The 21,014-nt window shown below is 39.8% G+C and overlaps 1 protein-coding gene across 4 annotated transcripts in view; it reads right to left on the reverse strand.

Annotated features, from left to right (window-relative positions):
* The window catches only part of PRKAG3 (protein kinase AMP-activated non-catalytic subunit gamma 3), a 58,532-nt gene that overhangs the window by 5,763 nt on the left and 31,755 nt on the right, over positions 1 to 21,014 (reverse strand). For all 4 annotated transcript variants that reach the window (XR_011849482.1, XM_072122344.1, XM_072122346.1 and 1 more), the window contains 7 exons: positions 20,572 to 20,630; positions 19,123 to 19,168; positions 18,993 to 19,047; positions 18,793 to 18,919; positions 17,267 to 17,432; positions 746 to 783; positions 502 to 648 (listed from right to left, as the gene is read on the reverse strand). Coding sequence is in view for 3 of the 4 variants with exons in the window: in XM_072122344.1 (XP_071978445.1) it covers positions 502 to 648; positions 746 to 783; positions 17,267 to 17,432; positions 18,793 to 18,919; positions 18,993 to 19,047; positions 19,123 to 19,168; positions 20,572 to 20,630 (638 nt within the window). In the remaining variant the exon portion in view is untranslated. The remainder of the gene's footprint in view (positions 1 to 501; positions 649 to 745; positions 784 to 17,266; positions 17,433 to 18,792; positions 18,920 to 18,992; positions 19,048 to 19,122; positions 19,169 to 20,571; positions 20,631 to 21,014) is intronic.

Consider the following 21,014-nt stretch of genomic DNA (forward strand, 5'->3'; position numbering starts at 1 on the left):
GGTATAACTTGGGGATCTCCTGTATATAATGATATATGTACAGCTGGTATAACCTGGGGATCTCCTGTATATAATGATATATGTACAGCCGGTATATCCTGGGGATCTCCTGTATATAATGATATATGTACAGCCGGTATAACCTGGGGATCACCTGTATATAATGATATATGTACAGCCGGTATAACCTGGGGATCTCCTGTATATAATGATATATGTACAGCCGGTGTAACCTGGAGATCTCCTGTATATAATGATATATGTGCAGCTGGTATAACCTGGGGATCTCCTGTATATAATGATATATGTACAGCTGGTATAACCTGGGGAGCTCCTGTATATAATGATATATGTACAGCTGGTATAACCTGGGGAGCTCCTGTATATAATGATATATGTACAGCCGGTATAACCTGGGGTCTCATGTAAATAATTTTATTAGTTGCTATATAGTGACACATAAAGATATTATAGATATACTCATATCTATACAGTTAGTACCTGTTCTCGTACTATACGGTCAATCACAACCTCCACTGTTTCATAGGGGTAACACATAAGAACGCCCTCCAGGCACAGGGAGCGCAGCCGCAGAGCCTCCCCCACTGTTATATCCAGATTATTATACAACTTCTGCGCTGCTAGATGCTGTTATACAGAGAGGGAAGAGAATAAACATATCGAAAGTCAAAAATGTCCAAATATGGTAGCAAAAATTAACATTTACACATAAAAACCAACTCACTATAACATCAAAACGGGAATATAGCCCGACCACCTGCCCTGTGAACAAAAAATACAGCAGAGTTACACAGTATTCCAGCACATAGGGGGCAGTATTATAGTAGTTATATTCCTGTACATAGGGGGCAGTATTATAGTAGTTATATTCCTGTACATAGGGGGCAGTATTATAGTAGTTATATTCCTGTACATAGGAGGCAGTATTATAGTAGTTATATTCCTGTACATAGGGGGCAGTATTATAGTAGTTATATTCCTGTACATAGGGGGCAGTATTATAGTAGTTATATTCTTGTACATAGGGGCCAGTATTATAGTAGTTATATTCCTGTACACAGGGGGCAGTATTATAGTAGTTATATTCTTGTACATAGGGGACAGTATTATAGTAGTTATATTCCTGTACATAGGGGGCAGTATTATAGTAGTTATATTCTTGTACATAGGGGGCAGTATTATAGTAGTTATATTCCTGTACATAGGGGGCAGTATTATAGTAGTTATATTCCTGTACATAGGGGGCAGTATTATAGTAGTTATATTCTTGTACATAGGGGGCAGTATTATAGTAGATATATTCTTGTACATAGGGGGCAGTATTATAGTAGTTATATTCTTGTACATAGGGGGCAGTATTATAGTAGTTATATTCCTGTACATAGGGGGCAGTATTATAGTAGTTATATTCCTGTACATAGGGGCAGTATTATAGTAGTTATATTCCTGTACATAGGGGGCAGTATTATAGTAGTTATATTCCTGTACATAGGGGCAGTATTATAGTAGATATATTCTTGTACATAGGGGGCAGTATTATAGTAGTTATATTCCTGTACATAGGGGGCAGTATTATAGTAGTTATATTCCTGTACATAGGGGCACAAAAAAGGAGCAAAAGCCAGTAATGGGGGCCGGCCACCACTGGCAACATACGTAACACACCAAAAAATTGATCAAAACAATAACAATCTTTAAGTTCATATATTAAATTTATATTTTATTGATAACAAAAATGTACAAAAAGTATTTCAAATACATAGAATGTCAATAATGAATGGATCGAAATTTAAAACAATGATAAAAAAGTGACTATGTGAAATGGATAGCCAAATAAGGCATATAGGTAGGTTATACAGACCAAATTCAATACATTATGAGCACAAACAAGGCATGAGAAATCAAATGAACATAAACAAATGTGACATATGTAAACAGGTTGTACTAATACCATACCACAGAGAGACACACGCCACTAACCCCGACACGTGTTTCGCCGCTTAGGCTTTCTCAAGGGGAGTGCTGATTGTATGAGGGTGTCAAGAATATAAAGAGCAGCGGACCAATAAGAAATAGTTGAATAATTACCACCTGGTTTACCTTATCATAGCAGCCAATGTAGTGCCACCTCTATAAACCGCTAGCTGCGGTCCGGCGGCGAAGTGCGCATGCGCGAGAGCAGTATGTCATCGCGGGAGCCGCCGCAAATCACGTGGCGGCGGTATCGGCCGAGATGAACACTGCGCATGCGCAGAGCTCGCAGCGGCAGTAGTTAACAATGCGCACGCGCCAAGGCACAAAAACACATTGGTAAGTATAGAAAGAATATCTAAATGCATATTGCACATAAACCCATAAGTAAATGAATAAAATACATGTGAAAGAAATGTTTTTTATAAGAGGAATATATATATAAAAATACTATTTTATGAAAAAATTTTTTGCAATGCTAGAAAGTGCATAGTAAGAGCATGGACGCTAGCGAATGTGGGTCCAGGCATGAATCTGATAATAACGTGACACTATAATGAGGAGATAAAAGCAACAGTTGTTGCATATAATATAACATTTTATCAAAAAAATAACGTGAATAAAGTGCAAAAAGTGCAACCCAGTGCAAAAGTGGACACTCGTGAAAATACACATAAAAATATAATGGAGGGATGGGCAAATGAGTTGGCTTAGGTCAGTGGCACAGAATAAGGGCGATAGGATCCGATGACTCCTGTGAAAAAGAAAAGAGACAACATGACAGACAACATCAAGTACAAAATAATAGTGAGTGCGAAATTAAAATAAAGCTATATTAAAACCCAAAACAAGAACAACAAAAAGCATATAGAGAGGAATGGTAAGCATAAAAACAATTAAAAAGTCAAGACCCCAAAGCGGTAAGAGAGCTATATGGGGAAGAATCACAAGAAGGGCGCGTAACTGAGGTTCTCATTGAGACCATGTGGAGTTACCGTATCCAAAAGGAAAATCCATTTGGATTCTCTTTGTGCCAATATCCTTCTCCAATTGCCTCCCCTAGCATCGGTGAGCACCCTATCTATTCCCCTTACCTTCAATAGGGCTTCGTTACAGTCGTGATGTTCTTTAAAATGTCGCGGAATAGTTTTCAATTTCGTTGGATCACTTTCTTCCTTTGCGGCTCTGATGCCTAAGACGTGTTCACGGACTCTGCGGCGTAGTTCTCTAGTGGTGAGACCAATATAGATGAGCCCACAGGGACACATGGCCGAGTAGATAACACCAAAGGTGGTACATGAGATGGTGTGCGTAATCTCATAGTTGCGTTGCCTGTTGGAATTGGAAAAAGATGTGGCAGTTTCAACATTCACACAGGCAACACAATTACCACATGGTCGGCAGCCCCATTTTGGACCACGTGATCCAAATAGATGGGGAGTCTGGCCTTTGTATGCACTCCGGACCAAATGATCTCTCAGATTCTTAGATCGACGGTATGTAATAGAAGGATTCCTCTGTGTATACTGGCTGAGAGTATGGTCCATACGCAAAATCTGCCAATATTTAGACAGAATGGCCCTGACATTAGACCATTGAGAATTATAGGTAGTGATAAATCTCACCTGGTTATCCATCTCTTTGTTTTTAGTTTTTGGTCCAAGTAGGTCTCTGCGTCTGGATCGTTTCGCTACTTTGTATCCCTTGTGGATGACTTGATCAGAGTAGCCCCGTTCTTGAAATCTTTGTCGGAGATCCTCAGACTGGATCTCAAATTCAGCATCGTTCGAACACAGTCTACGAATACGGAGAAATTGTCCAATCGGTATACTATCAATCAGCTTTTGAGGATGAGAGGAATTTGCATGGAGTAGAGTATTGCTAGACGTTTCTTTCCTGTAGACGGTAGAGGAAATGTTGCCCATATCATCCACATCAAAAAGAATATCTAGAAATTCCATTCTATGTCTTCCAGCCTTGTATGTCAATTTGATGTTCTTATCATTTTGATTGAGGGTTTGAATGAACTCGTGAAGTTCCCCCAATTCCCCCCGCCAGACCATGAGAATATCGTCTATGTAGCGTGCATATAAACATACTTTGTCCACATGTTTGGAAGGATTGGTAACAAAGATCTCCCTCTCCCACAGCCCCAGGAAAAGATTAGCATATGAGGGGGCACATGCCGCCCCCATAGCTGTCCCCTGGAGCTGCAGGTAGAGGAGATCTTTGAACAGGAAAAAATTATGTACCAATGCAAACTCCAAAAGATGTAATAGTAGGGTAGCAAAATTGCGATCAATATTGGACGTCTCCAGGAAGAATTTCGTGGCTGATATGCCATCAACATGGCGTATTGACGTATAGAGTGACTCAACGTCACATGTCACGATTAACATATCTGGATCCAAGTGTAAATCTTGAAATTTCATCAAGACGTCATTGGTATCTTTGAGGTACGAAGGCAGTGTCTCAACAAGTGGGCGTAAGTAGTGGTCAACTAACTTACATATCGGTTCACAGAGGCTACCCGTTCCTGACACAATCGGACGTCCAGGTGGATTGTTCAGTCGCTTGTGAACCTTGGGAAGTAGATAAAAAGAGGATACCTTAGGAAATTTTGGCACAAGGGTATCAATATCCTTCCCCAGAATAACATTATTATCTACTGCCACTTGGAGAACTTCAATCAACTCATCTTTGAATTTAGTTAGGGGATTAAATGTGAGTCGTTGGTAACACGTAGTATCCCTCAATTGTCTAAATGCCTCTTTCTCATAATCTTGAACTGGCCAAATCACCACGTTCCCACCTTTATCAGATGGTTTAATAACCACATTATTTAACTTACTTAGTTCACAGATGGCTTTTCTTTGAACTGCTGTACAGTTGTTGTTATTGCCACTTCTAGGTAGGCGTCTGAGTTCCTGTGTGACCAATTTGACAAATAAATCAATATTGGGATTTGCGGCGGCTCCCGCGATGACATACTGCTCTCGCGCATGCGCACTTCGCCGCCGGACCGCAGCTAGCGGTTTATAGAGGTGGCACTACATTGGCTGCTATGATAAGGTAAACCAGGTGGTAATTATTCAACTATTTCTTATTGGTCCGCTGCTCTTTATATTCTTGACACCCTCATACAATCAGCACTCCCCTTGAGAAAGCCTAAGCGGCGAAACACGTGTCGGGGTTAGTGGCGTGTGTCTCTCTGTGGTATGGTATTAGTACAACCTGTTTACATATGTCACATTTGTTTATGTTCATTTGATTTCTCATGCCTTGTTTGTGCTCATAATGTATTGAATTTGGTCTGTATAACCTACCTATATGCCTTATTTGGCTATCCATTTCACATAGTCACTTTTTTATCATTGTTTTAAATTTCGATCCATTCATTATTGACATTCTATGTATTTGAAATACTTTTTGTACATTTTTGTTATCAATAAAATATAAATTTAATATATGAACTTAAAGATTGTTATTGTTTTGATCAATTTTTTGGTGTGTTACGTATGTTGCCAGTGGTGGCCGGCCCCCATTACTGGCTTTTGCTCCTTTTTTGTGTATACTTATTCCTGTATTTTTACAGACGTTGTTTACATCCTACCATGGATTTTCGGGCTAGGGAATCCCAATGGCGCCGCGAAGCTGACGCCGTCTTTGGCAATAATGGTGGATCTACTGAGGACCCCAATCAGAAGAAGAGTAAAGAGCTAAAATTGAGCCTAAAGAATCTATTACACCGCCACACTAGATTGTGGTGGAATCGCTTATCCTTGGAAAACTATATTTCAAAAAATCTCATTCCTAGGGGACTAAGAATACAAATATACCCCTCTTTCGGCCTAGATGATCTTACCTTCTGTACACAATGGGAAGAGGTATGTAACAAAAGCTCTCAATTACTCATAAACATTATAATTGAACAGAACACAAAACAGCTTGAACTTCTTGATAAAGAGATAGAGGATATGGAAGGTCAGGTGAACCAAATCCTGTCTACTACGGAATTAGAACTATTTAAAACAGAGACAGAAGAACTGTTTAACATTTGGGAGAAACAGATTAAAATTCAGAAAACTAGAAAATTCCAACGCGATTCCCAAGATATGGCTCTTGGTAAAATCTACAAATGGAAAACGTCCAAACTGAGTCTTCAGAATCGTAGTCCGTCCATATCCTCTCTATCTTCTTTAGGAGGTCATTCACAAACCTCCTCAGATGGACCTGATCCCAGACCCAGACGAGGGAATAAGAGAAGATTTGAACCATACCAACGCCAACAACCAAAAAGATGGGCTCGAGGTGATTCCGAGATGGGCACAAAGAAACAAACACAAAAGGTAATTAATCTCTCTAATATTGTACTTACCAAAGCCCAAACTGATGTTTTAGAACTAGGTCTCTCCTTCTCTCCCACCGATAATTTCGATTGCTTCACAGCAATAAAAGATCTTCACCTATTTGCACGAAAACTTACTTTTAAGAAGATATTCCACGAGAAAGAGATGTCTATGTCACCAGATGACCATGAGCACCTGGCTCTTCAAGCTTTGGAGGATTTATTAGATGAACAAGAGCAAACCACCATCAAAGGTAAAATTCCCCCACATTTGCTACCTCGCTCAAAAAACTTTCCATCTTTTTCTAATTATCCCAATATTGATTTATTTGTCAAATTGGTCACACAGGAACTCAGACGCCTACCTAGAAGTGGCAATAACAACAACTGTACAGCAGTTCAAAGAAAAGCCATCTGTGAACTAAGTAAGTTAAATAATGTGGTTATTAAACCATCTGATAAAGGTGGGAACGTGGTGATTTGGCCAGTTCAAGATTATGAGAAAGAGGCATTTAGACAATTGAGGGATACTACGTGTTACCAACGACTCACATTTAATCCCCTAACTAAATTCAAAGATGAGTTGATTGAAGTTCTCCAAGTGGCAGTAGATAATAATGTTATTCTGGGGAAGGATATTGATACCCTTGTGCCAAAATTTCCTAAGGTATCCTCTTTTTATCTACTTCCCAAGGTTCACAAGCGACTGAACAATCCACCTGGACGTCCGATTGTGTCAGGAACGGGTAGCCTCTGTGAACCGATATGTAAGTTAGTTGACCACTACTTACGCCCACTTGTTGAGACACTGCCTTCGTACCTCAAAGATACCAATGACGTCTTGATGAAATTTCAAGATTTACACTTGGATCCAGATATGTTAATCGTGACATGTGACGTTGAGTCACTCTATACGTCAATACGCCATGTTGATGGCATATCAGCCACGAAATTCTTCCTGGAGACGTCCAATATTGATCGCAATTTTGCTACCCTACTATTACATCTTTTGGAGTTTGCATTGGTACATAATTTTTTCCTGTTCAAAGATCTCCTCTACCTGCAGCTCCAGGGGACAGCTATGGGGGCGGCATGTGCCCCCTCATATGCTAATCTTTTCCTGGGGCTGTGGGAGAGGGAGATCTTTGTTACCAATCCTTCCAAACATGTGGACAAAGTATGTTTATATGCACGCTACATAGACGATATTCTCATGGTCTGGCGGGGGGAATTGGGGGAACTTCACGAGTTCATTCAAACCCTCAATCAAAATGATAAGAACATCAAATTGACATACAAGGCTGGAAGACATAGAATGGAATTTCTAGATATTCTTTTTGATGTGGATGATATGGGCAACATTTCCTCTACCGTCTACAGGAAAGAAACGTCTAGCAATACTCTACTCCATGCAAATTCCTCTCATCCTCAAAAGCTGATTGATAGTATACCGATTGGACAATTTCTCCGTATTCGTAGACTGTGTTCGAACGATGCTGAATTTGAGATCCAGTCTGAGGATCTCCGACAAAGATTTCAAGAACGGGGCTACTCTGATCAAGTCATCCACAAGGGATACAAAGTAGCGAAACGATCCAGACGCAGAGACCTACTTGGACCAAAAACTAAAAACAAAGAGATGGATAACCAGGTGAGATTTATCACTACCTATAATTCTCAATGGTCTAATGTCAGGGCCATTCTGTCTAAATATTGGCAGATTTTGCGTATGGACCATACTCTCAGCCAGTATACACAGAGGAATCCTTCTATTACATACCGTCGATCTAAGAATCTGAGAGATCATTTGGTCCGGAGTGCATACAAAGGCCAGACTCCCCATCTATTTGGATCACGTGGTCCAAAATGGGGCTGCCGACCATGTGGTAATTGTGTTGCCTGTGTGAATGTTGAAACTGCCACATCTTTTTCCAATTCCAACAGGCAACGCAACTATGAGATTACGCACACCATCTCATGTACCACCTTTGGTGTTATCTACTCGGCCATGTGTCCCTGTGGGCTCATCTATATTGGTCTCACCACTAGAGAACTACGCCGCAGAGTCCGTGAACACGTCTTAGGCATCAGAGCCGCAAAGGAAGAAAGTGATCCAACGAAATTGAAAACTATTCCGCGACATTTTAAAGAACATCACGACTGTAACGAAGCCCTATTGAAGGTAAGGGGAATAGATAGGGTGCTCACCGATGCTAGGGGAGGCAATTGGAGAAGGATATTGGCACAAAGAGAATCCAAATGGATTTTCCTTTTGGATACGGTAACTCCACATGGTCTCAATGAGAACCTCAGTTACGCGCCCTTCTTGTGATTCTTCCCCATATAGCTCTCTTACCGCTTTGGGGTCTTGACTTTTTAATTGTTTTTATGCTTACCATTCCTCTCTATATGCTTTTTGTTGTTCTTGTTTTGGGTTTTAATATAGCTTTATTTTAATTTCGCACTCACTATTATTTTGTACTTGATGTTGTCTGTCATGTTGTCTCTTTTCTTTTTCACAGGAGTCATCGGATCCTATCGCCCTTATTCTGTGCCACTGACCTAAGCCAACTCATTTGCCCATCCCTCCATTATATTTTTATGTGTATTTTCACGAGTGTCCACTTTTGCACTGGGTTGCACTTTTTGCACTTTATTCACGTTATTTTTTTGATAAAATGTTATATTATATGCAACAACTGTTGCTTTTATCTCCTCATTATAGTGTCACGTTATTATCAGATTCATGCCTGGACCCACATTCGCTAGCGTCCATGCTCTTACTATGCACTTTCTAGCATTGCAAAAAATTTTTTCATAAAATAGTATTTTTATATATATATTCCTCTTATAAAAAACATTTCTTTCACATGTATTTTATTCATTTACTTATGGGTTTATGTGCAATATGCATTTAGATATTCTTTCTATACTTACCAATGTGTTTTTGTGCCTTGGCGCGTGCGCATTGTTAACTACTGCCGCTGCGAGCTCTGCGCATGCGCAGTGTTCATCTCGGCCGATACCGCCGCCACGTGATTTGCGGCGGCTCCCGCGATGACATACTGCTCTCGCGCATGCGCACTTCGCCGCCGGACCGCAGCTAGCGGTTTATAGAGGTGGCACTACATTGGCTGCTATGATAAGGTAAACCAGGTGGTAATTATTCAACTATTTCTTATTGGTCCGCTGCTCTTTATATTCTTGACACCCTCATACAATCAGCACTCCCCTTGAGAAAGCCTAAGCGGCGAAACACGTGTCGGGGTTAGTGGCGTGTGTCTCTCTGTGGTATGGTATTAGTACAACCTGTTTACATATGTCACATTTGTTTATGTTCATTTGATTTCTCATGCCTTGTTTGTGCTCATAATGTATTGAATTTGGTCTGTATAACCTACCTATATGCCTTATTTGGCTATCCATTTCACATAGTCACTTTTTTATCATTGTTTTAAATTTCGATCCATTCATTATTGACATTCTATGTATTTGAAATACTTTTTGTACATTTTTGTTATCAATAAAATATAAATTTAATATATGAACTTAAAGATTGTTATTGTTTTGATCAATTTTTTGGTGTGTACATAGGGGCAGTATTATAGTAGTTAGATTCTTGTACATAGGGGGCAGTATTATAGTAGTTATATTCTTGTACATAGGAGGCAGTATTATAGTAGTTATATTCTTGTACATAGGAGGCAGTATTATAGTAGTTATATTCTTGTACATAGGGGGCAGTATTATAGTAGTTATATTCTTGTACATAGGGGCAGTATTATAGTAGTTATATTCCTGTATATAGGGGGCAGTATTATAGTAGTTATATTCCTGTACATAGGGGGCAGTATTATAGTAGTTATATTCCTGTACATAGGGGGCAGTATTATAGTAGTTATATTCTTGTACATAGGGGGCAGTATTATAGTAGATATATTCTTGTACATAGGGGGCAGTATTATAGTAGTTATATTCTTGTACATAGGGGGCAGTATTATAGTAGTTATATTCCTGTACATAGGGGGCAGTATTATAGTAGTTATATTCCTGTACATAGGGGCAGTATTATAGTAGTTATATTCCTGTACATAGGGGGCAGTATTATAGTAGTTATATTCCTGTACATAGGGGCAGTATTATAGTAGATATATTCTTGTACATAGGGGGCAGTATTATAGTAGTTATATTCCTGTACATAGGGGGCAGTATTATAGTAGTTATATTCCTGTACATAGGGGCAGTATTATAGTAGTTAGATTCTTGTACATAGGGGGCAGTATTATAGTAGTTATATTCTTGTACATAGGAGGCAGTATTATAGTAGTTATATTCTTGTACATAGGAGGCAGTATTATAGTAGTTATATTCTTGTACATAGGGGGCAGTATTATAGTAGTTATATTCTTGTACATAGGGGCAGTATTATAGTAGTTATATTCCTGTATATAGGGGGCAGTATTATAGTAGTTATATTCCTGTACATAGGGGGCAGTATTATAGTAGTTATATTCCTATACATAGGGGGTAGTATTATAGTAGTTATATTCTTGTACATAGGGGGCAGTATTATAGTAGTTACATTCTTGTACATAGGAGGCAGTATTATAGTAGTTATATTCTTGTACATAGGAGGCAGTATTATAGTAGTTATATTCTTGTACATAGGGGGCAGTATTATAGTAGTTATATTCTTGTACATAGGGGCAGTATTATAGTAGTTATATTCCTGTATATAGGGGGCAGTATTATAGTAGTTATATTCCTGTACATAGGGGGCAGTATTATAGTAGTTATATTCCTATACATAGGGGGTAGTATTATAGTAGTTATATTCTTGTACATAGGAGGCAGTATTATAGTAGTTATATTCCTGTACATAGGGGGCAGTATTATAGTAGTTATATTCTTGTACATAGGGGGCAGTATTATAGTAGTTACATTCTTGTACATAGGAGGCAGTATTATAGTAGTTATATTCCTGTACATAGGAGGCAGTATTATAGTAGTTATATTCCTGTACATAGGGGGCAGTATTATAGTAGTTATATTCTTGTACATAGGAGGCAGTACTATAGTAGTTATATTCTTGTACATAGGAGGCAGTATTATAGTAGTTATATTCCTGTACATAGGGGGCAGTATTATAGTAGTTATATTCCTGTACATAGGGGGCAGTATTATAGTAGTTATATTCTTGTACATAGGAGGCAGTATTATAGTAGTTATATTCCTGTACATAGGAGGCAGTATTATAGTAGTTATAGTCTTGTACATAGGAGGCAGTATTATAGTAGTTATAGTCTTGTACATCGGGGGCAGTATTATAGTAGTTATATTCTTGTACATAGGAGGCAGTATTATAGTAGTTATAGTCTTGTACATAGGGGGCAGTATTATAGTAGTTATATTCCTGTACATAGAGGGCAGTATTATAGTAGTTATATTCCTGTACATAGGGGGCAGTATTATAGTAGTTATATTCCTGTACATAGGGGGCAGTATTATAGTAGTTATATTCTTGTACATAGGAGGCAGTATTATAGTAGTTACATTCTTGTACATAGGGGGCAGTATTATAGTAGTTATATTCCTGTACATAGGGGGCTGTATTATAGTAGTTATATTCCTGTACATGGGGGGCAGTATTATAGTAGTTATATTCCTGTACATAGGGGCAGTATTATAGTAGTTATATCCTGTACATAGGAAACAGTACTATAGTAGTTATATTCCTGTACATAGGGGGCAGTATTATAGTAGTTATATTCCTGTACATAGGGGGCAGTATTATAGTAGTTATATTCTTGTATATAGGGGCAGTATTATAGTAGTTATATTCTTGTACATAGGGGGCAGTATTATAGTAGTTATATTCTTGTTCATAGGGGGCAGTATTATAGTAGTTATATTCCTGTACATAGGGGGCTGTATTATAGTAGTTATATTTTTGTACATAGGGGGCAGTATTATAGTAGTTATATTGTTGTACATAGGGTGCTGTATTATAGTACTTATATTCCTGTACATGGGGGGCAGTATTATAGTAGTTATATTCCTGTACATAGGGGGCTGTATTATAGTACTTATATTCCTGTACATGGGGGGCAGTATTATAGTAGTTATATTCCTGTACATAGGGGGCAGTATTATAGTAGTTATATTCTTGTATATAGGGGCAGTATTATAGTAGTTATATTCTTGTATATAGGGGCAGTATTATAGTAGTTATATTCTTGTACATAGGGGGCAGTATTATAGTAGTTATATTCTTGTATATAGGGGCAGTATTATAGTAGTTATATTCTTGTACATAGGGGGCAGTATTATAGTAGTTATATTCTTGTACATAGGGGGCAGTATTATAGTAGTTATATTATTGTACATAGGAGGCAGTATTATAGTAGTTATATTCTTGTACATAGGGGGCAGTATTATAGTAGTTATATTCTTGTACATAGGAGGCAGTATTATAGTAGTTATATTCTTGTTCATAGGGGGCAGTATTATTGTAGTTATATTCCTGTACATAGGGGCAGTATTTTAGTAGTTATATTCTTGTACATAGGGGGCAGTATTATAGTAGTTATATTCCTGTACATAGGGGGCAGTATTATAGTAGTTATATTCTTGTATATAGGGGCAGTATTATAGTAGTTATATTCTTGTATATAGGGGCAGTATTATAGTAGTTATATTATTGTACATAGGAGGCAGTATTATAGTAGTTATATTCTTGTACATAGGGGGCAGTATTATAGTAGTTATATTCTTGTACATAGGAGGCAGTATTATAGTAGTTATATTCTTGTTCATAGGGGGCAGTATTATAGTAGTTATATTCTTGTACATAGGGGGCAGTATTATAGTAGTTATATTCTTGTTCATAGGGGGCAGTATTATAGTAGTTATATTCTTGTACATAGGAGGCAGTATTATAGTAGTTATATTCCTGTACATAGGGAGCAGTATTATAGTAGTCATATTCTTGTACATAGGAGGCAGTATTATAGTAGTTATATTCCTGTACATAGGGGCAGTATTATAGTAGTTATATTCTTGTACATAGGAGGCAGTATTATAGTAGTTATATTCCTGTACATAGGGGCAGTATTATAGTAGTTATATTCTTGTACATAGGGGGCAGTATTATAGTAGTTATATTCTTGTACATAGGGGGCAGTATTATAGTAGTTATATTCTTATACATAGGAGGCAGTATTATAGTAGTTATATTCTTGTACATAGGGGGCAGTATTATAGTAGTTATATTCTTGTACACAGGGGGCAGTATTATAGTAGTTATATTCCTGTACACAGGGGGCAGTATTATAGTAGTTATATTCCTGTACATAGGGGGCAGTATTATAGTAGTTATATTCCTGTACATAGGGGCAGTATTATAGTAGTTATATTCTTGTACATAGGGGGCAGTATTATAGTAGTTATATTCCTGTACATAGGGGGCAGTATTATAGTAGTTATATTCTTGTACATAGGGGGCAGTATTATAGTAGTTATATTCTTGTACATAGGGGGCAGTATTATAGTAGTTATATTCTTGTACATAGGGGGCAGTATTATAGTAGTTATATTCCTGTAAATAGGGGGCAGTATTATAGTAGTTATATTCCTGTACATAGGGGACAGTATTATAGTAGTTATATTCCTGTACATAGGGGGCAGTATTATAGTAGATATATTCTTGTACATAGGGGGAGTATTATAGTAGTTATATTCTTGTACATAGGGAACAGTATTATAGTAGTTATATTCTTGTACATAGGGGGCAGTATTATAGTAGTTATATTCCTGTACATAGGGGGCAGTACTATAGTAGTTATATTCCTGTACATAGGGGGCAGTATTATAGTAGTTATATTCTTGTACATAGGGGGCACTATTATAGTAGTTATATTCTTGTACATAGGGGGCAGTATTATAGTAGTTATATTCCTGTACATAGGGGGCAGTATTATAGTAGTTATATTCTTGTACATAGGGGGCAGTATTATAGTAGATATAGTCTTGTACACAGGGGGCAGTATTATAGTAGATATAGTCTTGTACACAGGGGGCAGTATTATAGTAGTTATATTCTTGTACATAGGGGGCAGTATTATAGTAGTTATATTCCTGTACATAGGGGGCAGTATTATAGTAGTTATATTCCTGTACATAGGGGGCAGTATTATAGTAGTTATATTCTTGTACATAGGGGGCAGTATTATAGTAGTTATATTCCTGTACATAGGGGGCAGTATTATAGTAGTTATATTTCTGTACATATTGGGCAGTATTATAGTAGTTATATTCCTGTATACAGGGGCAGTATTATAGTAGTTATATTCTTGTACATAGGGGGCCGTATTATAGTAGTTATATTCCTGTACATAGGGGGCAGTATTATAGTAGTTATATTTCTGTACATATTGGGCAGTATTATAGTAGTTATATTCTTGTACATAGGGGGCAGTATTATAGTAGTTATATTCTTGTACATAGGGGGCAGTATTATAGTAGTTATATTCTTGTACATAGGGGGCAGTATTATAGTAGTTATATTCCTGTATACAGGGTGCTGTATTATAGTAGTTATATTCTTGTACATAGGGGGCAGTATTATAGTAGTTATATTCCTGTATACAGGGTGCTGTATTATAGTAGTTATATTCTTGTACATAGGGGGCAGTATTATAGTAGTTATATTCCTGTACATAGGGGGCAGTATTATAGTAGTTATATTCTTGTACATAGGGGGCAGTATTATAGTAGTTTATATCCCTGTACATAGGGTGCAGTATAATAGTAGTTATATTCCTGTACATAGGGGGCAGTATTATAGTAGTTATATTCTTGTACATAGGGGGCAGTATTATAGTAGTTATATTCTTGTACATAGGGGGCACATAATTTACAGGATCATAAAGAATCATTTACATTTAGGATATAATGTAACCTCCTTGTGTTACCTCTCTGTGTGGTTACCATGTAGTATGTGTCTGGGTTGCACTTGCGGGGTTATTTATATCTGTAAATGCCTTGCTGTGTCCAGAAATAGCAGCTGTAGAGGGATGAGATGATCGTGGCTGTGACCCTTTTAGTAGGAGCTACAGGAGTGTAAGGGACCTGCTCTCATTTTGCCAGAGAATTTTAACCCTTCGCACTCCTCAGCACACTCTACCAGCCATTTCCATTATAGCTGTATGTATGATGTGTGAGATGGGATGGTGACAGCCTAGTGATGCTGGGGGAACACTGGACACTGGGCAATTTCATTCATTTAGCCTCCTCCAGAATTAGGAAAGAAGGAGAATAAGAAACTATTTTAATTAATTCCCACCCCAGACAGGAAGCTCCTGATCCGGTCATCAGATCTGGACCTGGGATCATTGTGTATGGATGAGAAGAAGGAGCCGAAGCTGCCGAGGAAGGAAGTATAAAAGCCTCTGCCCTCTGGAGAGTGAAGGGTGTAGCCGCATTACAGTGACAGCAGGACAATGAAATATAAGTCGCTGTACGGAGGGGTTAGAGATGTCCAGCTACCTGCCCCAGGATGGGGAGGGATTGATTATAGCTGGAGAAGTTATTCACATGGGATATGGTGGAAATTACTCAAATTTAACAAAAATAAAGGCTTCTCTATGGTACAGGGGTGACCATAAAGACTGCAGACAGTGTTATGTATTGTCCCTGGAGAGATGTGTAATCAGACCTCACACTGCTGTGCTCTGTGCTCTCTGCAGACAGTGTTATGTATTGTCCCTGGAGAGATGTGTAATCAGACCTCACACTGCTGTGCACTGTGCTCTCTGCAGCCAGTGTTATGTGCTGTCCCTGGAGAGATGTGTAATCAGACCTCACACTGCTGTGCACTGTGCTCTCTGCAGCCAGTGTTATGTATTGTCCCTGGAGAGATGTGTAATCAGACCTCACACTGCTGTGCTCTGTGCTCTCTGCAGCCAGTGTTATGTACTGTCCCTGGAGAGATGTGTAATCAGACCTCACACTGCTGTGCTCTGTGCTCTCTGCAGCCAGTGTTATGTATTGTCCCTGGAGAGATGTGTAATCAGACCTCACACTGCTGTGCTCTGTGCTCTCTGCAGCCAGTGTTATGTGCTGTCCCTGGAGAGATGTGTAATCAGACCTCACACTGCTGTGCACTGTGCTCTCTGCAGCCAGTGTTATGTATTGTCCCTGGAGAGATGTGTAATCAGACCTCTGTGCATGTTGTTAGTAGCAGCAGCACTGTGAACTATGGAATTATATTCCAGGATTGTAGCTTCACAAAGTGAATTAGTAAATGTAGGTGTCCTCACACTGCTGTGCTCTTAACTGTTTGCATCTTGGAGAGATGTGTAATCAGACCTCTGTGCATGTTGCTAGTAGCAGCAGGACTGTGAACTATGGAATTATATTCCAGGATTGTAGCTTCAGAAAGTGAATTAGTAAATGTAGGTGTCCTCACACTGCTGTGCTCTTATCCTTTTGCATTTAGCTGCTCCACAATCCCTCCCCTCTGTGTTAAAGCTATAGTATTAGGCTTCTGGTAAAATACTGCAGCAGTTATTCAGAGCTGGGGGGAGGTGGTAGTTTAGGTCTAAGAACACAGCAGTGTGAGGGAACACCCCCTGTGCACTTGAAGATTCTGTCTTTTAAATTCATATATCACAGTCCTGCTGCTACTCACAACATACACAAAAGTGTAATTACACATCTCTCCAGAGACAGTACCAAACATTGATTGCATAGAGCACAGCAGTGTGAGGACATGAAGCTTCAATCATGCATTATAAATCCATATTTCACAGTCCTGCTGCAACTCTACATCCACAAAGAGAATGCATAACACTGGAAGCAGCTGCTGACAGGTTTCCTTTCCTATAGGATGGAGGAGGAACCACTTGATGTAGAGTAGTTACTCACCGGCCTCATTCACCACGGGAAGCGCTGACACTCTCCTCTCCACAAAGATCTCCAGCGCGCTGTAAACTGTGGATGTATCCAGGACAATGGCCACATCTCTAAAGGTGCCGATCCCCAGCTCCTGCATGGTCCTCTGCAGGAAGCGCGGCCTTGGAATGGTTCCCCCCTACAAGAAGGTGAGAAGGTAATGTCATCGCCCACTACTACGGAGCAGCTACTTTTTAAACAGGAAAATTATCAGAAAAATGTTTTGATAAATCTTATTTTTTTTTAAAATTACCATATATACTCGAGTACTCTAGTTTTTCAGCACAAAAAAATGTGCTGAAAACCCAAACTTGGCTTATACTCGAGTAGAAAAATATATTAAAACTCACCTTTCTGGCTTCCCCCACTGCTGGCTATATACTGCGGGATCTGGGCTGGCTATATACTGCGGGATCTGGGCTGGCTATATACTGCGGGATCTGGGCTGGCTATATACTGCGGGATCTGGGCTGGCTATATACTGCGGGATCTGGGCTGGCAGGCTATATACTGGGGGCAGGTGCTGGCTATATACTGGGGGCAGGTGCTGGCTATATACTGCGGGATATGGGCTGGCAGGCTATATACGGGGGGCAGGTGCTGGCTATATACTGGGGGCAGGTGCTGGCTATCTACTGGGGGCAGGTGCTGGCTATATACTAAGGGCAGGGGGCTGACTATATACTGTGGGATATGGGCTGGCAGGCTATATACTGGCGGCAGGTGCTGGCTATATACTGGGGGCAGGTGCTGGCTATATACTAAGGGCAGGGGGCTGGCTACATACTGGGGGATATGGGCTGGCAGGCTATATACTGGGGCAGGTGCTGGCTATATACTCTTTATACTATGGGGCAGGGTCCGGCAGGCTATATACTGGGGGCAGATGCTGGCTATATACTAAGGGCAGGAGGCTGGCTATATACTGGGGGATATGGGCTGGCAGGCTATATACTGGAGCAGGTGCTGGCTATATAATATGGGGCAGGGTCAAGCAGGCTATATACTGGGGAGGCTGTGACCAATGCATTTCCCACCCTCGGCTTATACTCGAGTCAATAGGTTTTCCCAGGTTTTGGTGGTAAAATTAAGGGCCTCGGCTTATACTTGGGTTGGCTTATACTCGAGTATATACAGGTAAATATATTTTTATTATTTTGCTTTTTTTTCCCCACTCCTCCTTGTCCTGAAATCTTAATTTTTTATACTAAGCTTCATAATACTGACAATGGTGCTGCCCCCCCTGCACAGAGCATGCCCACAACAACCTCCTATAGAAGTCAATGGACATCTCCCTGCAGCAGGTTCCTATGGTCCATGTAAAGGGAATATTAGAGCTGCAGACGAGATGGTTTTACCACTAATAGTTAAATGCGTTTCAACTTTATTAAATCTTACATTCGGCGTTGGATTTGCACCAGGTATGACCTTACAGACGATCATTAGAGTTCTTGTCATGTGATACCGGTGATGACGTTGACACCACGACCTCTACTTACAAATATGTGCAGGAATTTGAGCAGCCGCTTGTGTGTCAGGATGTGCAGGATGTTGCCGGACACGGGCTCCAGGACTGGTAAGCGATGGATCTTGTTCTTGATGAGAGAATAGACGGCATGGAAGAGACTGAGGAGATACAATGTATCACAGGTCACCAATAACCCCAACAAGCTCTGGCTACAGGGTGCAGTACTCGTACCTGTCACCGGGGGCGATGTGGATCAGGGGCTTGAAGGAGCTCTGCAGGTAAACCTCTACAAGACAAGAAAATCACTTACTGACCGCTCCGAACACCAGAGGATAGCAAAGGAGGAAAAATCACAGGTTACCTCTCCACGTTTCTATCTTATGCTCCTCCAGCTCATAAATCTGCACCTAAGGACACACAAAGGTCTTATATCACAAGTATATACTGTACTATATCATAGGGTACAGAATAGAAGGACCCACAAAGGTGTAATATAACGAGTATATACTGTACTATATCATAGGGTACAGAATAGAAGGACCCACAAAGGTGTAATATAACGAGTATATACTGTACTATATCATAGAGGGAGGGGTCAGAGTATATGGATACACAAAGGTGTACTATATAGAGTATATACTGTACTATATCATAAGGTACAGAATAGCAGGACCCACAAAGGTGTAATATAACGAGTATATACTGTACTATATCATAGAGGGAGGGGTCAGAGTATATAGACACACAAAGGTGTACTATATAGAGTATATACTGTACTATATCATAAGGTACAGAATAGAAGGACCCACAAAGATAAACTATAAAAAGTATTTGCTAAACTATATCATGGAGGGGTCAGAGTATATGGACAAACAAAAGTGTAATATAATGAGTATATACTGTACTATACCATAGAGGGGAAGTTTCAGTATATATGGACACAATGGTCAATGCTTGTATAGTGAACATCTCTAGACAGTCACAGTGGGTAGTAGTAGGTAGTAGTGGTGGGTAGTAGTGGGTAGTAGAGGTGGGTAGTAGTAGGTAGTAGTGGTGGGTAGTAGTAGGTAGTAGTGGGTAGTAGTGGTGGGTAGTAGTAGGTAGTAGTGGTAGTGGGTAGTAGTAGTGGGTAGTAGTGGTGGGTAGTAGTAGGTAGTAGTAGTGGTGGGTAGTAGTAGGTAGTAGTAGGTAGTAGTAGTGGTGGGTAGTAGTGGTGGGTAGTAGTAGGTAGTGGTGGGTATTAGTAGTAGGTAGTAGTGGTGGGTAGTAGTAGATAGTGGTGGGTATTAGTAGTAGGTAGTAGTGGTGGGTAGTAGTAGGTAGTGGTGGGTAGTAGTAGTGGGTAGTAGTGGTGGGTAGTAGTAGGTAGTAGTGGTGGGTAGTAGTAGGTAGTAGTGGTGGGTAGTAGTAGGTAGTAGTAGTGGGTAGTAGTGGTGGGTAGTAGTAGGTAGTAGTGGTGGGTAGTAGTAGGTAGCATTGCAGTGATGTACCAGCCTCCATACTGTTACAGAACTAATACAAGTTACCTGACAATTTCTGCTATAGAAGTGCTTGTACTGGTTGTCGCCCAACTTTACCAAAACCTCAACTACGGCACAACTAAGATCTGCCATTCCGAGAAAGGTCTGACAACCTCTAGGAGCAGTAATAATAGGGAAAATGTGTCCCTTGTCCTTTGTTCTATCATGTTGTATCACGCATGGTGCGAACTGAGGTCAAGAACTCATAGCAGGTCTGTGATTGGTTAATTTAGGTTCCAGTATGGTAGCACCTATAGATGAGCCCCTCCCCTATGTATTCTATAGTTTACCATGGGAGCCTTGTAGTATCTGTGCAGGATGTTGATGAAGTCGGTGATGGTCAGCATTCCTATAAGACAATAAGTAATCAGAGCGGTAATTGTATCCGGCGTGTAGAGAATGGGTGGAGCCTCCTAATAGTATCGCGCAGCGGTCACATCCGTACAGCATAAACCTTCACTTACATCTAAGCAAGGAAAAGCTCAGAGCAAAACTTATTATCTAAGGGCTCATTCACATTGTGTTTTTTTATTGGACCCAGTTTGGCCTATGGACACATACAGATCCATAGTAACATAGTTTATACGGTTGAAAAAAGACCCTTGTCCATCAAGTTCAACCAAGGAAGGGAAGGGATCGGATGAGGAAGGGAAGGGATCGGATGAGGAAGGGAAGGGATCGGATGAGGAAGGGAAGGGATTGGATGAGGAAGGGATTTAGGGGAAACAATTCT

The sequence above is a fragment of the Engystomops pustulosus genome, chromosome 8, assembly GCF_040894005.1.
Source record: "Engystomops pustulosus chromosome 8, aEngPut4.maternal, whole genome shotgun sequence".
In the NCBI taxonomy this organism is placed as follows: Eukaryota; Metazoa; Chordata; class Amphibia; order Anura; family Leptodactylidae; genus Engystomops; species Engystomops pustulosus.